This window comes from Vigna unguiculata, chromosome 3 (genome assembly GCF_037176805.1).
Source record: "Vigna unguiculata cultivar grain cowpea cultivar isolate G323 ecotype 2 chromosome 3, ASM3717680v1, whole genome shotgun sequence".
In the NCBI taxonomy this organism is placed as follows: Eukaryota; Viridiplantae; Streptophyta; class Magnoliopsida; order Fabales; family Fabaceae; genus Vigna; species Vigna unguiculata.
In genome coordinates this window covers 66227997-66250305 of record NC_140794.1, presented here as the reverse complement: position 1 = coordinate 66250305, position 22309 = coordinate 66227997, and the positions used below count along the sequence as shown (strand labels likewise).

Below are 22309 nucleotides of genomic sequence, written 5' to 3'. Positions count from 1 at the left end.
TCTTAGTGTCTGACTTCCTGAGACTTTTGTTGACCTCACTTATATTTAATTGAATTTCCTTAGGAGAATAAGTGTCTACCACCTTTTTCTTATAATGTTTACAAAGTCTCTCGAGGTAAGTGGATAAATGAATAAATTCCAAGACTTAATTATATATTGTAGTAAAAGTTCTTTCTCGTTATAAATTGCCCCCATTCCACTTTATATTTAAAACGCATAATTTAAAAAATTTGGGTCCAAAAATAGAATATTTGAATATGAAAACATAGGATTAGGTTTTAAAATAACCTAAATTAGAAATTATATAGAAGAAGAAATTTTTTTTAATTTTGTTGTCTTTTGTATAAAATTGTTAGGTAGGAAATTTAGTCACTATTTTGTTGTTTTGTTTTAACCTGACAAATTATTTTTTGTCGTTTTAAATTCTATTGTAATGGTACAGAAAAGGAGTACTTGTGGTTGAGGATGCTTCCGCTGGAGGGGGAGTGTACCAATGTGGTTGAAGGGACTCACCCTTGAGGGGGAGATTGTTAGGAATACAAGTGTGAGTCTAAGTCCCACATTGACCAGAATTGAGAAAATAGAGCACCATATAAGGATAAAGACCCATAAACCCATTGCCTTAAGGTTTTGGGTTGAGAGTGGTGTCAATGTCTTATGTGGTTGGGCTCAGATCTCATTGGTGTTGTTCTCCCCAGTGAAACCCCCTCTGTAAAACCTAACAAGTGGTATCAGAGCCGATGGTTAAAACCGGCTTAGACGAGTGCAGGTCCCTGTATCGAAAGTCTTCCTGGCAAAGGATTCCAGGTAAGCGTGTCCCGTTAAGATGAACGGCGGTACGAGAAGGGGTACTCGTGTGGTTGGGAATGCTTCCGCTGGAGGGGGAGTGTACTAATGTGGTTGAAGGGACTCACCCTTGAGGGGGAGATTGTTAGGAATTCAAGTGTGAGTCTAAGTCCCACATTGACCAGAAATGAGAAAGTAGAGCACTATATAAGAATAAAGACCCATAAACCCATTGCCTTAAGGTTTTGGGTTGAGAGTGGTGTCAATGTCTTATGTGGTTGGGCTCAGATCTCATTGGTGTTGTTCTCCCCAGTGAAACCCCCTCTGTAAAACCTAACACATAGATTATGTATACAATGAAAGAATGATAAATTGAGTTCAAAGATGTTTAATTTTGTTTTTGAGTAACAATTAACGGTGCTAGTGTAAAACTTTTATAGCCCAGACATAGCGTCATGTTGAGATTTCAAAATATGTAAAATATCAAGATTAATGTGCTCACAATGTTTTGAAATATGTTACAAAATTTGTAGAAAAAATATATCATAAAGAGTGAAGAAATATGTTGTAAAAAGAATGTTGTTTATGATTCGTGTTATCGGTAAGTTGTGTATATCTCAAAACTAATTTTAAGATATGAAGTATTTTAATGATTTTGATATTATTTACTTTTATTTATGTATAATTGAAAGTTGGGAATAGAATGGAAAGTTAAATGATAAATTTAATTAAATATTTTATGTAATAAGTATAAATTTATTGTATATTTAAATTTACGATACATGTTATGTGAGAGAATTTTATTATTATTCAATATTTATAATATTAGTTTATTTTTCAAGTGCGCCACTTGTAATTAGGGATGTCAATGATGGGTAGGATAAGGGTAATAGTTTCCTCATACTTTACTTGTTGGATAAATATTTATCATGTACCTGTGCAGATATCCGTTATGAGAGTAACTGCATTTTTTTAATATCTACGGATATCTACGGGTACCCATACCCATGGATATTTATAAAAGAAAAAAGTTAATAACATATTTTAACTATAAATTCAAATAAAATATAATACATAACATTCATAAATTTCAAACATCAAACAAAGTTTAAATAACTCATTCAAATAGTATTGAATGCCATTTTACAAAAAAGATGAGATTGTATTTTAAAACCAATTGATAAAAAACAACTCAAAAATCAATGTATTAATATTTTAATTATATTTTTTTATATTATATATATATATATATATATATATATATATATTAATTTAAATTAGAGTATAACGGATACGGATATTCACGAGTACAAATACTATGATATTCATATTCGTCATGTTAACCAACGGATATAAAAATTACTTGTATTCATTATCCGCAAATATTCATTTATAATATCTATTTTTTATTCGTTGTGAATTTTATTTGCAAATATACACATGCAAATTTTTTTTTACATCCCTTGTATCTATATTTTTTGTTATAATTTTGTTCCATTCAATTGATGCTTTGCTCTCTTCTAAATTCAATTGCGCTCTTATACATTCAACGCGCGGGGCTATGGTATTTTTTAGTTTTAATTGTTAGATCTGATTTTATCAGAAAAACTGAGTCATCATTAGCAATTAATTTTCCACAATCTTCACATGACCTTCAATGATCAACACGCTAGCCAAATCCTCCTCATACTGCTTAAAGCCTTATTAGTTGTTTCTACGATTACGACCTTTCCAATTCCAAAAGTTACCAAAACAATGTTCTCCATCTCGACACCCTTTCACTTTTCTACTTTGATTTTAATTAAGGATGATAAAAATATTTACTTTGATTTGTAAATATTTGCAAATAAGATTTATAATGAATGATTAGTATATGTAAATATTTACTTTTTATGAATATTTTAATATTTATTTATAAAGGAATAGAATATAAATATTATAAAAAAATAAAAATAAAAATTAATTTATATTTTATTAAATTAAATTTAATTAAAATAAAATAAAAATATATATTTTATTAGATTAAATTTAATTTAAATTTTATTACAAACATTTAATTTTTTTTAAATATTTGTCAGTATCTGCGAATATTTATTAATTTTAAAAAATATACACTTATTTTTAAATGTGTATTTAACAAGTAATAAAACGAATAATAAATAACTTTTTATTTTACAAATCGTGTACTCGATACGTATTATCTACGTCCGACCAGTTTTTATTCTAATTCTAACTTCCATTATGGTCAAATAATAAAAATATTATAAAAATAAATTCAATGTTTTCAATTTGTCCAGTACGTAGGTTGAACTAATTTTAATATTTTGTTTGAAATATCTTAACTATATTATTTTAATATCAATGTCAAAACATTGATAGATTTGTTAGAAGACCCTCAAAGTCTCTTTCCTTAACCCTCGGAGAGTTATTTTAGTATATTCATTTCAAAATGTAATAATTAATTGTAATAATATTATCTCAGATAATATGGAAACACATTTTTTTTTTCATCCCAAATGTGAGAACTAAGAAAAATAAAAACAAATCAATAAATTTAAATTTAAATATATATATATATATATATATATATATATATATATATATATATATATATATATATATATATATATATATAACACTAAAAATTTAAATGGTTTAAGAAGGTTATTCTAGAAACATTGTTTAAAAGCCCCTTCCTATCTCAATTGTCATAAGTTAGTATCCTTCTTCATTCTTCCTCTTTTTTTTTGTTTTTGTTTTCTTAAATATCTAATATCAGAGAAGTGGTTAGTACGACGGATTCTACTATATAATTGGATTTCATCTTAAGATCTTAAGGGAAGTTCAAGGTTGGTATCATCTTCGTAGAGTCAATATGTTTTCTTATACATATAGTTTTCTTGAACTACATTTCTTAAATAAAATTTCATCTCGTGATTTTAAAATCATGTATTGATCAATGATCGAACTTTTTGTTGTTAACTATAGTCATCTTAAGTGGTGGAACCGTGTAGGAGAAGAACAATGATAAGTATATTCTATAAGGTAGGGGAGCTAAATTTCTTTCAAATTTTAAGTTATATTGTTGAATTTAAATATTGGAGTATGAATATATAGTGGCATGCTGAAGTAAATATGAGAAATATATGAAATTAAAATGCAAAGTATTTTGGTTTTATATGTGAAATTGATTTTAGACTTTTAATTTTATGAGATTATGATTATTTGAAATTAAGGAATCGTGGATTTCTGAATGTCATAGTGGTTTAGGGAATTTTCAGTTAAAATATATAATTTGAAACATGTTAAATTGGTGAGTGGTTTGAGAACATGATTGAAGTATAATTTTTCAGATTGTTAGAATATAGAGATGAGATAATTAAATTTGATGTCATAACGATGAATGTGACATATTGGGTTGCTTATTAGAATGTTGTATGTGTGTAAATGGTGTAAATTAAGGATAGGAATGAGAAAAAATATGAAGTGATGGAGAAATCCTAAAGTTCTAGAAAAAAAAAGAGTTGAACTATAAATATAGTACCTCTTGTAGAGTCATATTACAAAATTTATATCTCTTGAACATAAGATTAATTATGAAAGTTTAGTGTCCTATGGTTGTCACGTCACATTAGCTATTTTTGAGGGGAAATGCTAATCTAGGATAAGGTCAAGCGTATATAAGGGGACTTGTGATGTGAGACTATCATGACTTTACTAGTATCAAACTCACATAGAGATGATAAATCGAAGGTGAAGTCGAAGGAAGCTTCACAAAGTAAACAATATGATATGAAAAATGATCATCCTTAAGCAGCTAGTGAAGTTAACCTGTCAGTATTAGATGAGATATATAATGTTCCACGTGAGTGATTGTTGTATGGAAAAAGGGGAGGAGGGTCAATATGACAGGTACATAGTCTATAGTCTAGAAATTTCTATGTGCTTTGATGCTTGAATTTTAATTAACTGACTTTATTTTCATATTTTAGAAAAATATTTAATAGCTTTCAAGTATAAATTATTTTTGCGATATTTGTCTCACCCTTGCATTTTGTATCTTTTGGTTCTCTTATGTATATATAGGAGCAGATTTAGGAGCTGATGGAGGATACTAGCAATGGAACCGAAGCTAAGTAGTATAGAATGAATAAGAGAATATGTGTTAGATTTTTGAAAAATCATATTAAGCTTTTAGTTCCTAAATATTAGAGTACTTATGAGTTATGTTAAATCTAATTTGAAATACAATGTTACTGAGCTCAAAACTAAATTGTAACTATAATTATTGATGTTATCAATGAGTTATAATCTTAATTATAATTACTAAGAGAATGATTAATAAAATAAAAAATTAGGGTTGTTACATCAAACATATGAATATAATAAAATATACGAGAGTTAAATATATTTGTAATTCCTAAATGATAGGATCCTATCCAGGTAAGAGTATGATCGTCTCTGAATTTGAATCCTCAAAAGGCACGACATAAAACAAATAAATCAGAGAAGAACGCGGAATAAGACAGAGATGGGGGACGCCACAATCTAGCAGATTGATAAGTCAAGTGAAGATTCGCCACAAAGATGTTAATCTTTGATAAGAACTGGAGGCCTAAGCCAAGAACAAAGAAAATCTTCTCTTTAATGAAATCAAATTCAATATATGATTAAAAGTGTCTACATTGTTTTTGGTTTTGGTATCTCTGTATATAGACACATAAGTTTAAGAAAACCTAAGAATTCTAGGCCCAAACCCAAAACATAAAAACATAAACTAATTTATAAAAGAGAGCTTAAAGCCCAAAAACATGAAACATAATTAATTTCTAAGAGGAAACCAAAAGTCTAAAAGCATAAACTAATTTTCCTAAAAATTATCCTTCAAATGTGTTTCAAGCCATGATCTTCATATTCTTTGAATTTCATATAACTTGTAGCATTAGGAGCCTTGAATAGTTTTGATCTTTCAATCTCTTGCTCCTTGCCCTTCTCATAGGTCCTTTAAATTGTAAAGGTTCATATTTAAGTTCTTCTTGTATGGAATATTAGGATAGTCCTCTATCACTAAACTTGGATACAAAATTGGAATTTATTAATGTTTTAAATTTTGATACACTTTAGTTTTTAAATCTTAAAAATGAATAAATATAATTATTTCAACATAACCGTGTTAGTATTTTTTTTTTGAGTTAAATAATAGTTGTATTTGAGCTCAAATGTATTAAACGGTGTAAACAACTTAAACATCGGTCATAAACATTGTTCGACACGTCACAAAAAGTGTAAGATAATTGAGTTATAAATACTATATCTATTCATTTTTTAAGTTTATAAATCAAACTATATCAAAATTTAGATCATAAATAAATTTTAGTTTTAGATTAAAATTTAAGAATTAAAAATAATCAATATATAATATAAAGTCATTAATTATGTTGTGACATCATATTTAATAGAATAACTCTAATAAACAAAACATCACATATTATAATAGAATAAAACAGTATATGAGAATCAACCTTTTACAGTTATCCAAAATATACTAAACAGATTGACAAATATGTCTTAAAACAATGTTATAAATATGTCTTAAAACATAAAACATAATGGCAAAAAGTTGCTCAACAAAGCAAGGAATTACAAAGAAAATAGTTCAAATAATAAGCAAGATCCAACATGTCCATACTAAACTACAACATCTCCATCATCATGGTGATCACTAGATCACCAGGGGTCTCCATATCTGCTCACATCAATATTGGTGATCATTGCAAAAAGAAAAACACCACAAGAAAACATAACAGAAACATGAAAATGGTAAGCTAGAGAAAAATCACTTTAACAGATAAATAAACACATTATGAGCATAACAACATGTGATAACAAACAATAAAAGATCCTCTAACTCAATTATCCTGATATATGTAATGAAATCGGATTCATTGGTCCTTGCACTTGTGGTGGCCTTTACTGCTCTACAAAGCCATCAATTGGTACACCACACAAGGTTAGTTCATAATTATCTAAGACCATTATCCTGTCAAAGACCATGACCTTCTGCTACTCTCACCACTTGAACAAGTCTACTCTATGTGAGTCTGACTAATTCCTTAGAGTGTCAAGATGCAACCTTACTTGAATCTTTAAGTTACTACACACAATACTTTATCATCAAAAGAGTTTTCTCCATGAAATTTTCACACCAAGTCCACATGTTATCTCATAATAATCACAATCTGATGTTAAACACATCCAATACAGTCTCAAAACACCACATCATACATGCACATTATACAACATGTTCTTGACGAGTAAAACAGTCAATCATGTAAGAAATCAAACAATTTCAACACTTCCCTTCACTAGTCTCGCTCAAGCTAGGAGCCCTCGCTTAAGCACAAAAGTTATCTCACTTAAGCTAGGCATTCTCGCTTGGGCGAGAGCTCAAACAGAGACACTGTGAGGTTTTGCGAGTTATTGCTTAAGCGAGACCTTCTCGCCTGAGCGAGATTGCTCTTCGCTTAAAACTGAAGCTCCTCGCTTGAGCGACAACTTGAACAAAAGCCTGGGTGAGTTTTTTTGCTATTCTCGCTTAGGCGAGGGTTGCTCGCTTGGGCTCAGGTTTCTCACATGCTCACACATGCAAGAAATCCAATCCAAACCATATACAGTTCATGTTCACACAACCAGAAACATCAAACCAACATTTTAAGTACGATTCAAGACCAAAAACATGCAAGACACTTAAAAAAAATTATAAAATCCTAACTTCTGTTACCTCGAAACTGAAAGCGAACCTATAGGAAGAGATCCCTAATGGAAGGAGCACCACAACTCCAGAAACAAACTAAAAAGCTGAAAGACATGAACACAAGGACGAAAATGTGGCTCTAATGAAAACCCCAAGACTGAACCAATCACAACCGAACTAGAAAAAGAAAAAAGAAATAGAGGTTTGAGGTTCACTTACATAGAGGAAAGGAGTTCAATTTGTTCTGACGAGAATTCTGTAAAAATCTCAATTTTAGCCTCTGTTGCAAGGAGTGGTAATAGCTGAGTTAGAAGGAAAAAACAATAGATGTGAAGAGTAGAAAAAATAGGAAGAAGAACTAAAGTAAAAGTGAAAAGTTTGTTTAAAATAAGAAAATAAGTGGACTGACTTGAACCATTTTCAATAAAACTGACCCAAAATCCTGAGATAAAAAGTGGGTTTTAGGTATGTTTAAGATATGTTGTTGGACATTTATGAAAAATATTAAACAAACTTTAATGAATTGATGTTGAAAGCAGCTAATGTGATATTAATTTGGTGTTGACAACTGACTTCATACATTAATGTAGTTTGATGATAGCGTGTGAAAATGTACTTACCTATGTTGTGTTCGTTGCACTCGAAAGAGATTTCTTTTATTTTCCACCAATGCAAATTAATGTTTTTTTTTTCCTTAGATTTTTATGAAGACGTTTCCGTTTATTGTTTCGAGGGAGTGAATCTCTTTTTAAAATATTAGCGTGGAACACGTTGTACTTATTTAGTTTGCTCAAAAATTTTAATTACTGCTATGTATGTTAGACTGGAGTTGAGGGAGAAATAGAATGAGTTTGGCTCACTTAAATAATTAATTAAATTTTTATTTTTATTATGAAATAATTAAGTAATGTTATATCTTTATCTATCCTACCAGTTAGATAATCTCACTCTCTTAACAAACACTAATAATGTGTTTGGATTAAAAAAATTGTTTACAAAAAAAATTAAAATTTTAGAGATATTTTAAATAACTAAAATAATAAAATTTTAATTTTTGTAGAAAAACTAAAATTTTAGGACCATTCACTCTTTCTTTATACATGTTATATGCATATACGTGTTGAAAAAAATAAATTTTTAAATATCATATGAATATTTAAATTTGACTAATATTTTTTTATAAATTTAGTTTTGAAATAATATTTTTAAAAGGAAATTATATCTTAAGATATAACTTTAATTGATTTATCCAAAAAAAATGTAAAATAATTTAAAATTAAAATTAAATTAATTATAAATAATTCAAATATTAATGCATTTCAAATTCTTGAAATTATTGAAATCACACATTCAAATCCAAAAATAAAAGAAATATACAAAGGCTAATTCAATACAGATATCATCGTTAAGTTTTTTTTTTTAATAAATTTATATAACTCATTAACTTTATTACATTAAATTTCATATTTTTTATTGCACAATCTTCACATAAAAAAACATTCAAGATATAATAATAATAATAATAATAAGTTAATTTTAAATATAAATACTGACAAGATAATAATTAATGAAAAAATTTAACAAAAACTCAATTAAAAAATATAAAAATTTTGAATACTCCATAAACAAAAAAAAATTAATAATAACTTAAGTGAAAATTTTCATATTTATTATAGAGTTAAAACTTAATTAAATCTAAAATTCATTAGAAAAATATATGAATGCTATAAAAATATTGATAATATATTGTAAAAATGAAAATTCGAATTGAAAATTTGGCAATACGATTTTTAATTTGAAATCAACTATTTATTATTATTTCATTTTAATTTGAATATAAAAGTTTACAAGATTTCAATGATATTGTAGTATTCATGTGGTTGAATCTAACATTTTCATGTACATATAGGTAGTCTACGTTGAGAAACCAATAAACACAACCTAAAAGTTCAAAAAGTGTGGTTAGGATGAGAAGTTAGTGAAATAAGTTACTTATTGCATTTTTTTTCCAATTATGTTAAGGTAACTTTTTCCTTAAATTTCAAGAAGCCTTAATTTGATTTACTCAACAAATACTATTTAGAAATCAATAATTAGTACGATGAACGTAAAAATATAGAATAAAAAATTTATGGAATATATTTTCCAAATAATCCAAACCATGATACATGGATATTGAAATTTACTTTAGTACTTTTTAATTATTTAAATTTGGTTTATAAATATTATTGAGATAATTGTTTTTAGTATGATGAGATATATGATAATTAGAACAATTGTTTATTTGACTTTTATTTCTAATATCCAATTGATTTTTATTTTTTGCAAGCTCTAAAAGTTCTTTATACTTCAAGATTTTAACACAACATTGGTATTGTGTATGGTAATATATAGTTTCCATGCTTCAATTCTCTAAAAAATATGTAATAATTGTGAATACTTGTTTTAATATGTAGACCAAATTGATGTATGTAATTGAATTATGTGTGCACACATATTTATTACATGCAAATGTGTAAAACAAATTGATAAGTACTCTAATTGTTGATCTTCTAACTAGTTTCACTTTTGTAAAGTTTAGGATCTCTTCCACTAAATGGACCCCTCTACAACAGTAGGAGATGTTAATGTTATCGCACGAGTTCGTAAGCAACATGATATAAAATTGTTGTCTTCCAAAGTAGAACACTCCAATTAGAGGGGCTAGTGTATTTATCGTACGAAGTGGCCATGATTAAAAGGTGATTAGGCCGATATTAGGTTGTTATTAAGATAAAAATCTACTAAATGACTTATAACTTAGATTGTTGGTAAGACATTTACTATTTTTTGCATCTACCACATTTGTTGAACTCTTAATTAATCGAACATGCATTTATTAAACTCTTAATTAATCAAACACTTGAACGTCAAAATAATGCCTTTGACATGTAAATTCATCGGACAGCTAAAACCGAATAGAATTACAAAAGATAAATAGTGTTTTGTGCATCCTTAGTCCAACATAAAAAAAACATATATTATGGATAAGAAATTAATGTCAAAAACAATGTCATCTTTTATATACAATTTGTTATAAAGAATAGAAAACTTATTCATATTGAAAATTTTATTTTTAGTCGTGCATTATTAAAACACCTTGTGAAGATTTATGTAATATGTTGAATATAGTACACTTACATTGAATTTTTAGGTCCAACCACTGTCCTTTGGTGAGATGCACTCCGTATATACTCATAGCAATTCCAAACAAGGGACAATTCATCTCATGGAAAAAAGACCATGTATTCATAGTTAAGAAACTAAGTGGCAATAAAATTACATACTTTGTGATGAAGTATAATTGGATAATTAAACATTATGTTGTCCACCTATTTTATGTTGTTGTTTATTGTATTATTTACTTATGGATACTTTTTATGCTGTAATGTGATGTTTCTCGTCACGATAACCAACTTTAGTGATTGATACATGAAGACAACAACATCTATATTTTTAAATAATTATATTACTATTTTTAACTTTAAATATAAAAGTTAAAAAAGTTATGATTTAACTCCTATGATTAAATTCATATTTTAAAAATATTTTGTGTAAATAAAGTCTAAACATGAAAAATTAAATCGGTTTTTAAAAAAAACATAACAATAAAATATTATAATAATAATAATAAATAAATATTCCACTTATATGTATAATTAAGTTATATATATATATATATATATATATATTACAAAATTTAACTAAAATAATATTCTAATTTTATCTTTCATATAAGAGATATAAAAAAGAATAAAATGACATAAGGTAATAAGAGACAATGTTTCATTTGATTCATGTAATTAACTTAGAAAATAAAATAAATTTGGTTTATAAATAGATGGAGTGAAAGATAAGGTGGAAAAGAAATGAGAGGTATATTTGAGAGGAAATAATTTAGAGTAGAGGATTGTAAAAAGTTTTAACCATGTTAAAAGACATTTAGCCTTAATTGTAGTATCACTTCAATAGTAAGGTAAGAGAGAATGAACTGCAGTATTTTTTATATTTATGATAATATATTTTTATTTATTTTTGTAGTATTTTATATTAATTTATATTTTTTTAGCTTAATATATTTTTATATTAATAATTTTAATATATTTTATCTTTCTTATTAGATTTGACTTTTAATAATTTCACACTTCAAAGCCTTCTAAGCAACTCTATAGCTATATATAAAGATATTCTTTCTTTTGTATTCACATCTCATAATTTCAATTTTATTTTTTACAATATAATTATTTGTTAAATTTTTTAAAATTAACATATTCATCAAAAAGTTATTTTCTCATATTTTCTCCATTCATCTCGCTTTATTTTTAATAAATATAAATTTATTTTGTATATTAACTTAATAACATTAAAATATCATCACCGACTCGTATAATATCTTACATGTTTGCATACACACGTGCTATTATATATTAAAAGGCTTAAATACCTTTTTCGTCCTCATTTTCATAATGTTTGTTGTGAATGATCCTCATTTTGACAGAATGTTTAAAATTATCATCATTTTTACAGAATGTTTAAAATGATCCTCATTTTCGCAATTTGTGTTTTATTTGGTCATCTTCTATAACGCCGTTTAAATCAGTAAGAGAGCACTGTACAAATGACACTGCTTGTATTACATTGCATTGGAGTGTGTTACGTGTACTGTACAGATGACTAATTAATGTTAAATTTTTAATTTAGGGAAAATTTTGCAATTAGGGCTTGAGTTGGATTGCAGTCACGCTCTTCATCGTTGGAGGCGATTTCTTCATATTTGTCTTTCTTGAGCTCGGATTTGCAGAGGAAGCAGCTAATACTTGCAATTTCATCGTTGGATTGCAGTCGCACTCTTCATTTCAATTTTTCAGTTAATCATCATCAACAATGTAAGTGGGTTTAGGGTTTTCTGGGTTGTGTTTGCTCGTGGGTTAGGATTTTCATAATTCTATTTTTATGGTTTGTTTGTGCTTGAATTGTTGTGATGTTCTCTGCATGATTTCTAAATTACCACACTTGTACAGTACATGTAACACACCCCAATGCAACGTAATACAAACAGTGTCACCTATACAGTGTTCTGTTACTGATTTAAACAACGTCACAGAAAATGACCAAATAAAACACGAATTGCGAAGATGATGACCATTTTAAACATTCGGTAAAGATGATGACCATTTTAAACATTATGTCAAAATGAGGATCATCCACAACCAACACTACGAAAATAAGGACGAAAATGGTAGTTAATCCATATTAAAAAGAACAACTTCCTGATAACTATTGTCAATAATGAATCATCATAAATGAGGTATATCATAAACGAGATATAAATTCATATGTGAAATTAGGTATTATAGTTGTAATCAAGTATTATGCTTTGTGATTTAAAAAAATATATAAAAAAATATATAAAATTGTTTTTTAGGAAGGAAGTTATTTAAAAATTTTAAATTAATTTTTTATTTAATTATTTTGTTATTAAATAATTATATAACTGACTTTTTATTTATTAAAAAAGTAAAATTATTTAAATAAAAGATGATAAATAGAAATTAACAAATGAAGTGGCTATACAATTTTCGGGCCTATAGTGAGGCCTATATAATCTTCGGGCATAGGCCCACTTGTATATTTTCTCCGAAAAGAACAGGGTCCAAGAAAAAATCACAATCTTGGAACACTCCTCAACCCAACAAAAATTAATGTTATTCCTGATCCTCCATTTCGAGAAATGAATTGATTCTCGTGACTCTGTGATTTGATCAGCACACACACAGAGACTAAAATTTGGAAGCGGAGAGAGAAGATCATGTCAACTGCTGAAGCTCCTCAATTCCAAGAAGCAGCGCGATGCGTTGTCTGCAATTGCGGTTTCAACACCTTCAGAAGAAGGGTACATCTCTCATCTTCCTCTCCTTCGTTCCAATTTCGATCAGAATTTCTGCTTTTTAGTTCTATCATGTTACGCCCCCTCTTTGGATGTGTAATAAACTTTATGAACACTTTGATGTTTGTTTAGCGATTTTGGGATCATCATAGATGTAAAATAGTCGGTGTTTGAATCGGTTGGGTCCGTTAGTGTTTTTATGTAAGGGATTAGAACGAAGTTTATTAGTTAATAATGTAAGATCAAGAATGATAACTTTTCATTAAAAGCATTTATATTAAACGTCGTATTGGTCATGGTGCGTAGGAGTTGGTTTATCAACATACGCGTCGACCTTTCTTTTGGTTTGGCATGCAGTTGGATAGACACGAAGTTTAATTTATATATATTTTTACTGTTTTAGACATACACTTAACAAGAATTTATCTTATGCTCATGTTATATCAATGAATAAGATAATGTGGTGAGAATAGAATAGTGAAAATTTATTGGATGTCTCTGTAAGATATTCCATATTTATGTGTATGTAATCTAAGTCCAAATTCTGCTATTTCACGTGAAATTCAGTTCACTGGAAAGTTTCCATTTTTGGAAAGTGACTATACTGTATACTTCTGTATAATGTATATATGCAGCATCACTGTCGATCCTGTGGGAGAACATTATGTAATGAACATTCAGCAAATCAAATGGTATGCTATTTTGCCTTTGGTTTTGGACATTAATGCCAGTGTTATCCTCGATGAGCTTCATTTAACGATATATTTCTTTGTAGGCTTTACCACAATTTGGCATTTACTCAAATGTCCGAGTATGTGCTGATTGTTTCAACAACTCAGGGTACATTACTTTCTCACAACTTCATAGCATGTGCTTTTTATTGTTTTTCAATAATCATCTGGGTACATGGAATTTTAAAAGCACCATTTGAGTACCTGAAAATTTAATTTATTTTCTACCTTGTTTAGTGGAACTTGTGATCTTTTTAAGCATAAATGTAAGACTTAACTATTGAAGGTTTTTTTCAAGGCTACCCTAAATACACCGGATCTCTTTATTTTATTTGTGAAGGCTCTAAAGTTCAAGCAGTTTTGGAATAGTATTTTGTTTTCTTTCTTTTTTTGTAGATAAATTATTTTTTATTCTAATGGATATGGCAAAATGTTAATTGCAAAAGCTGTGTATGCTTTTTCTTGTAAAAGGATAAATACTTGAAGATGAGGAGAAGGGGATTACGAAGTGTTAGGAGGATTAGAGTCTCTCCTTAGAAAAGAAAAAAAAGGAAGTGAGAGAGAACAGAACAGAACACATCTATGAAAAAAAGTTACCCGATCGTCCCTGAACATATTTTTAATTGGGAAAACCCTTTTCTAAAGACCATTACAAAACAGAGAGACTGAGAGCCTAATCTTACAGTAGTTATGTGAACTAATAATATAAATTATTTAGCATGAAATGATGTCTCATGATAAACTTTCAAACTTTTATTTCACTCACAATTTCGGATTGGAAAAACATATCCCCCAACCTCTGGGACAGCATAATGCATATCTTATTTATCAGCATTATTCTTTTCTTTTTTTATATTTTTACTCTGAAGGGCCATTGGCTCAATTGTCTAAATGACAAGGAAAACGTCCTCTTGTCCTTTTTTTAACTAGTAAATTTTTTTTTTCCTCTTTGTATTCGTCAATTTAGCCTTCCTCTACAAGTATTTTATTTTTCCGTTTTTGTAGAAATATCACTACTTTCTACACAAGACCAATATTATTTAGGAATTATTTATGCATTACATATTCTCTGTGGCACAGGTCTGGAAAGGATGTACCACAGGGTTCTTTGGGCGGAGCTAACAGTGTGACGGATACAATTTCTAAATTAGATATTAATGCAAATGCTGATTCAAAATCCATACCAACTGCAGCGAATAATCTTGTACCAGACATTAAAGAGTGTAAGTGTGGAATGCCACTTTGCATTTGTGAAGCTCCCGCCCCTTCCTCTAAAGCACCCTCCCAACAGGTTATAAGTTTTAATATCATATGCATATTTTCTTTTTTGTTTGTGCAATTCACAGACTCAATTTTTCTGTCTATCCTCTATGACAGAGGAAACCGAACCCAGTTGTTGCAGCTCCATCAAATCCTAAACCTAAGAAAACAGACACTGCTCCGAAAAATAGAAGCTCCACTTCAACTAGCAAATTTAGGTAAGGACTGATTAATTCATATATATTTTTGCTGAAGTGAAATTGAATTTCCAGTTGACCTGAAATTATATTTGGTTTGAGAGAGAGAGAAGCAACAGAGCTTGGGATGAATTCTGCATGTTTAGGCCACAAGAACACAATTGATTTGTAATAGAGAAAACATAATTACAAAGTATTCAATTACCCTATTTTAAGTTAATAATATAAATATCAAATCAATCTAATTAGTCCTATTAACTGCCATTACTATATTTACTAGATTCTAACACTCTCCTCTAGCTGGAGTATGTAGGTGATGCACACCGAACTTGTTTCATATGTAGTTGATCCAAGGACCCCTTTGGTGATTTAGTGAATATATTTGCTAGTTGATTACAGGGAATTGGCAAATCTAATAGTTATTTCCCTAGACATGATTTTCTGTGATGAAGTTATGATCAACTTCATTATGCTTCATCCTTTCATGGAGTACTAGATTGAGGCGATATACATGTTGATCTGGTTATCATATAAGTGACCATTGTGTAACTTTCCCAAACTTTAGTTCCTAAAGCAATTGCTTGATCCGTGTGAGCTCTTCATTGGCTATAGTCATAGATCATACTCGCCTCCACATTGGACGTGCTTACAACATTGTGCTTCTTGCTTTTTCAATAGACATTGTCCTCTTTGACAAATATACAAAACTTAGAAATGGACCTTCTATCAATGGGGGAGCCTTCCTAGTTTGTATCAACATATCTGACAAGTCAAGAGTATCCTTTGTCTTTGAACAAAATATTCTTTCCTTGAGCTCCTTTAATGTATTGATCAATGTGAGTAATTGTTCCAATATTCCGTACATGGAGAATTGAGGAATTGACTTACTACACTTATTCCAAATGAGATATCAAGAAGAGTTGGTCATTATTTCGTATTGACCAACCTTGAGTACAATGCCTATCGACAACCAATCACTGACTTCCTTGGCGTTGGAGGAACATGGTTCGATGTCCCGTTGCTCTTTGCAATGCACGCATCTCGTTTATTATGCCTTATTTCTATCTTGGATGGACAAAGACTTCAATTCTATTCCTAGGAATAGAAATGGAGGACAAGGAAGGAAGACAAAAATAGTTGGAAGTAGAAATGTGATGATAACTCAAAAAAAAAAGGTGGAGTAGGACTATATGTAGAATGTATACTTTTTCGTAGAGCAATGGAAATTTTTGACTCAGGAGGCAGGATTGGAGGATGAGGTGACTGATTTGGCTTTGAAGGTGAGTTTGTGGTGTTGTTAGTGCTAGTTGGCAGCCATATAGGATGGGTATGACATTCATTGACCCGAAAAGGGGGAGATGGGCCTGGAAGAATGGAAAGTCCTCCGTAGGATAAAAGTGTTCCAAGATAGGTGTAATTGTTGGAGGAGAAGTATTGGATGAAATACAAAGGAGATAGGAGCACCAAGATATGGTTCAAGCCCCAAAAATAGTAACTATTTCAAAGTTGACATCAACAAAGATGAAATACATGCAAAGAGTATGGTGATAACACCTGTACCCTTTTAGAGATCGTGGACACCTGCATTTATGAGAGACCAAGGAGAGTTTGTGAATCCTAGAATAAAAAACATGATCAAAATATTAGCACCAAAGACCCGGTACACTAAAGGATTGAGAGTGGTACAAATATAGAACTTGAGGGATTTTACCTTTTAGAATGGATGACGACACACAATTGATAAGATATCACATAGAAAGTATTGCGTTACCCAAAACCTGATGAAGGACATGAAACTGGAAAAGAGTTGTGGTGGTACAAAAAATATGTCAATTTTGCATTCAACAACTCCATTTTGATGGAGTATGAGGACAAGATGTTTGATGTAATACACCATGCAAAGTCATTAGGCGTCAAATTGAGTAATCAAATACTCACGTGCACTATTACTTTCATCAAATATAACTACATAAAATAGTTAAACTTATTTATACAAGTAACAAAATATCTTGACCTCCTGGTGTATAGGAAATACAACTCAAACTCCAAATTTCTGAATGAACTAGAACACAAAGGGATGATGACTAACAGTGCAGTTAAAAAAAGAACTTTGGTTATGCTTACACAATTAACATGACTTAGAAAAATCTAAGTTAGAAAGATCGAGGATTGACGGTTTCAACTTATTAAGACTTGGATGTCTTAACTAAGCATGAACCAACGGGGATGTTGTGGCTTATCCAAGAAGATAAGGCCTACTGAGCTAATGGAGGCCATGAGACTCGCATCTGAAGTCAGTTGTGCACTCACATTCTTTGCTCCCGCAAGAAAATAATCTTTAGCAAAAGAAATGATGCAATAAAGGGATTATGTTAGTTGATTGATGGACAATAAATGACAAGAAGTCCTGGTGACATAAAGGACATTATGAATAGAAAGACAAGGAAAATGGTAGACAATACAAAAACTTTGGGATTGTGTTTGAGAACCATTTACCATGGTGGCAGAAGGTTAATAACCAAAAGTAGAAAAAGAAGAAAAAATATGAATTTATTCTTGGTGATATGATCGGTGGCCTAGAATCAAGGACCCGAGAGCCCAAAAAGTGAGTGCAACAGTAGCAATGGAACCAACCTAACTATCTTCATAACATTTCTAGTCATCATAGGAAGATGTTGATACTAGTTCAAAAGGCAACAAAGAAGTGGAAGCCAAAGAAGGAGGGTTAGAACTCTAAAGAACCTGGGAAGTGAAAGGAGGTTGACCATACAGAGTCCAATGCTTATCAATTATGTGCGCCAACCTTTGACAATGTTCCCATCAAGGACGTCCTTTGCCGTTATTGTGTTGTAAAGGTATATTATTGTTGCTAGAGACTAAATCAGAAGAGTCAAGTCAAAAAAGGAAGGGGCCAAGACTCAAAGGAGGCTTTAGTAGCGACATGAAAGAGAGTTGCCAATATTGACCATGATAGCTGTGGGGCTACCCAAGATTTGAGCTCAAGCATGATAATACTTTGTGGGTAAACCATATAAGGGCCAAGGGCATGAATAACTTTTGATGATTTTGAAGCTCTGCTACAAGAGTAGCAACAAAGACCTTGCCCAAATAAATCGAAACAGAATCCTTAATCTGGCAACCCTATGGATGGTCGTGAGAACTTCACAAATCTAATAGTCCTTGAGAAGTTTTTGTAAAAGGTTGTTTGGCATGTGTTCGTATTGCTTTGCAGGTTTGTGAGTGTGAAATACATGGTGAAGACATGGATGAAAGGTGGCTTGGATGGTACAACACAGCTAAGTTCAACCTTCTTCCATACAGGATGGTCTACTATGGAAAAATTGTCTTTCTTTTTAGTGAGACGTGTCTCATTTACAATAAGCCAAAGTTCAACCTGAGAAGCGCATGAGGAGTAGTTCTTACCATCCAATGATGAGAGCAGTGCATTGACATGGCTGGTAAAAAACCGAGTGTTAAACTTCATAGAGCCAGAGGTGGACATTGGTCTGCATAAGAGAGAAACTGCCAAATAATGTCCAAAAGCAGGACAAAACAGTGGCAAGCAGATGTCCAAACACCAAACCGAGACCATATCTAGATAGAAGAGAAAGATAGGCAAACAAATCCCAATTGATGGTGGTAGGAATAGACACTAGACGTGTTGTCAAGTCTGTTGGATTTTGGCGGCATGTGGGAGAAACACACATGGATAGAGGAGGTGCATCAGGGTGCATGCAGCCTCCTATAGCTATCAAATTGATGGGAATAGACAGGTCTTAAGGAGACAATGTCAATGGTTTGCTGCTTGTCAGAAAAGACTAGTGGTGGTGGCAAGAATAGAATGGCAAAACATTGATGAAAAAAAAAAAGATTCCGATGAAAGATAGGTTTATCAGGATATCTTGGAATCAGCCTCTTGTTAGGCTCTAGATTTCATGTTGATAAAGTGAGAAACAAGACAGCTTATGATGAATTTTCTGTGTCTAGACCATAATGGAGCTACTGAATTATAGGGGGGAAAATATTGAATTACCCTATTTTAGACTATTAACATAAATATAGAATCAATCTCATTTATCTTAATATCCATCATTACTATATTTACAAGATTCTAACAGTATTCTTGTATATTAAGTATTCCTTGGCTGAGATGGTAACCGGAAAGTCATAGGCATTTTCCCTTACCTGTCATCTGAAACTCAAGCTGAAAAAGCAAGCAATTTCTAGAAAGTTAAGGAGTGGATTTACGTTGAAATATTCTGGACTGGAATTATAATCTAGCCAGACACCATAATGGCTGTTTGCTATTTATTCTTCTATTCCTTGTGAATATGAAAGAATAGTGATGAAGTACATTCATCTGAAAATTTTGGCTTTTTTGGTATACTGACATTTCTTTGAGATACTGTACATTTATGAAGCAATCACGACTCTCATTATACCTAAGTTAAGCTCATAAGCTGTTCACCTCTAATCCATGAGTTCTCATTACCGATACTTGTCAATTCAATCTATGAAGCCCTAATTCTTTGATGATGCTGATATTTATACTTTTTTATTTTTACAATGCCTAAGAAATCAAATTTTAATTTGGATTCCCAACCATTGTATTATAGTTATATATTTATTATGTTTTAAGAACTTCTGTACATTTTTAAAATATGTATGGTCATGTATTTCAAAATAAACATACTGTCGTGTCGGATAAGCATCATATCCATGCATAATAATTCACGACTTAATTTTTCTCTTGAATGTTTTATTATTATGTCATTATTTGATAGTTTATGATGCAAATTTACAGTGCTATGAATGGTACCTCAGACAAACCTCAAAGTGATTATGGAGTTAGTGGAGAGGTAAATGTTTTTGTTGTTTAAATGTAAACAATTACTTCTCTACATTGTGCTAAACGATATTGGGAGCTGAAAATCATATCTTGAATTAACTGTGACGCTTTCAGGGTTTAAGAGAGGCAATAAAAAATGGTGATATTGATGCTGTCAAGAAACTTCTTAATGAGGTTTTTCACTTTCAAAATAGACACTTACCTTTATAGGTTATATTTTTGGAAGTGGTATTCATGGATTCTGAAATGCGCAGGGTGTGGATGCAAATTACAAGGACAAGCAAGGACTGTCTTTATTACATTTGGTACCTCTCTCTCCCTCTCTTTTGCCAATGTTTGCTCATGATTGTGCACATGCATGAGCATAATTCCATTTTCTTGATCATATGGTGTTCACCAATTTTAATATTCTCTGTAGGCTGCAGTCTTCAATCAAACTGATATAGTTTTCACTCTCATGGATTCGGGGGCAAGCCTCGATTACAAAAATGCACAAGGCAATTGATCTTTTCCCTTCCTAGAATTCAACCATTTATTATATTGTTTTTTCTATTGTTCTTTGTAAGAAATATCTTAAAAATATAAAATATGCAGCAAATTGTTGTATGAAAATCCTGACTGACTGTTTCTTGTTCAGGAGAAACACCTTTAGATTGTGCACCAGCTACATTGCAATACAAAATGCGAAAAAAGATGGAAGAAGGTGGCGCAAGGGACTAAAGCATTTGAACAATCTATTACTTTTATTAGTTGTCTTTTATGCAGTGCTCCCCAAGGATAGCTTCAAATATTACCACCGTCTAAAAGTTCTCTTTTGCCAGAACAAAAAAAATCTGCTTATGTAACAGAGATGGAGTTCAATTCATCTTTGTGAATTGGCAATCTAAGTATGCCTACCTATATAAAACACTTCATCAGTGACGCAAATCAGGCAAAATCAGGCAGTTTCCAGTTTGTAAATTTCTTTGGTCAATGACATCAGAGCATTCTTTTAGCGTGCATCTATGTGTTGTTAATCTGAGCTTTCTTACTTTCTTCCACCACATGCAGTCATAAATGGGGAACTCTAAAAATTGAAAGGTTCTAGGTATGATGTGGTATGAAAATCCCATTTCATGCCCTTGTAATTTCTTCTCTCTTCTGTTGCAAGCAATGAGTCATAGTTGACTGTTTTGTGACGTATACCGCCACTTTCGCTCCTCCACTAAGAACACCCTTTCCCGTTTGTCATGTTCATCGTACTTCTTAATCAAATGGGGGTAATGAACTGTACATAGGTTGGATCTGAGTAGGATGTTAGGAATCTACACATGCAATGGGACCACTATGACGTTTCATGATCATGTGAAAAAGCAACCTGACTATTGTTCCCTTTATCTTTCACCTAACAATTCCCATTATTTTAACAACTGAATCCAATTATGCCCGAAATTGATGGCAGCCAAAAGCTTATTAAGCTATTGTTTTTCTGAAGTTAACATGTTCAATCAAAACTAAACTATATATAGTTCACTCAATTTTCAAGAACCTTTCAACTTGAAAGCGCGTTGATTTGCTACATTAAAGTAAGTGTTTGAAACTGTGCTTTGTTTTCTCCCTTTACCCGTCACGTCCTATTTTAGTGCGTAAGTATCTAGAATTAATATTTCCAACAAATTTATTTTTAATTTTTTAATAAAATATCATTAGATTACAACGTAAATTTCCTCACACCCTGGTAATATCGTACCCAAGTTACTTTATAAGTGAGTTACAACGTTAATTGATCGTAAAATTCTTTAATATGCCATGCAGAAGTGTTATATC

General features: G+C 30.6%; 1 protein-coding gene across 1 annotated transcript; it reads left to right on the top strand.

The window, feature by feature from the left end:
* The first annotated feature begins 13222 nt into the window (after positions 1–13222).
* Positions 13223–21504, top strand: LOC114178178 (Ankyrin repeat family protein). The gene is made up of 10 exons (XM_028063935.2): positions 13223–13472; positions 14102–14158; positions 14242–14306; positions 15278–15488; positions 15575–15675; positions 20459–20513; positions 20618–20677; positions 20758–20808; positions 20922–21000; positions 21141–21504. The coding sequence occupies exons 1-10, from the start codon at positions 13389–13391 to the stop codon at positions 21221–21223; spliced, it is 846 nt and encodes a 281-aa protein (XP_027919736.2). The 5' UTR covers positions 13223–13388; the 3' UTR covers positions 21224–21504.
* The last annotated feature ends 805 nt before the right edge of the window (positions 21505–22309 follow it).

Excerpts from the sequence above, each read along its gene's own strand:
- LOC114178178 (XM_028063935.2), top strand. The coding sequence starts at position 13,389 with ATGTCAACTGCTGAAGCTCCTCAATTCCAAGAAGCAGCGCGATGCGTT. Across the intron at positions 15,489-15,574 it reads CTAAAGCACCCTCCCAACAG|AGGAAACCGAACCCAGTTGT; the intron begins GTTATAAGTTTT and ends CCTCTATGACAG. Across the intron at positions 21,001-21,140 it reads CGATTACAAAAATGCACAAG|GAGAAACACCTTTAGATTGT; the intron begins GCAATTGATCTT and ends TTTCTTGTTCAG.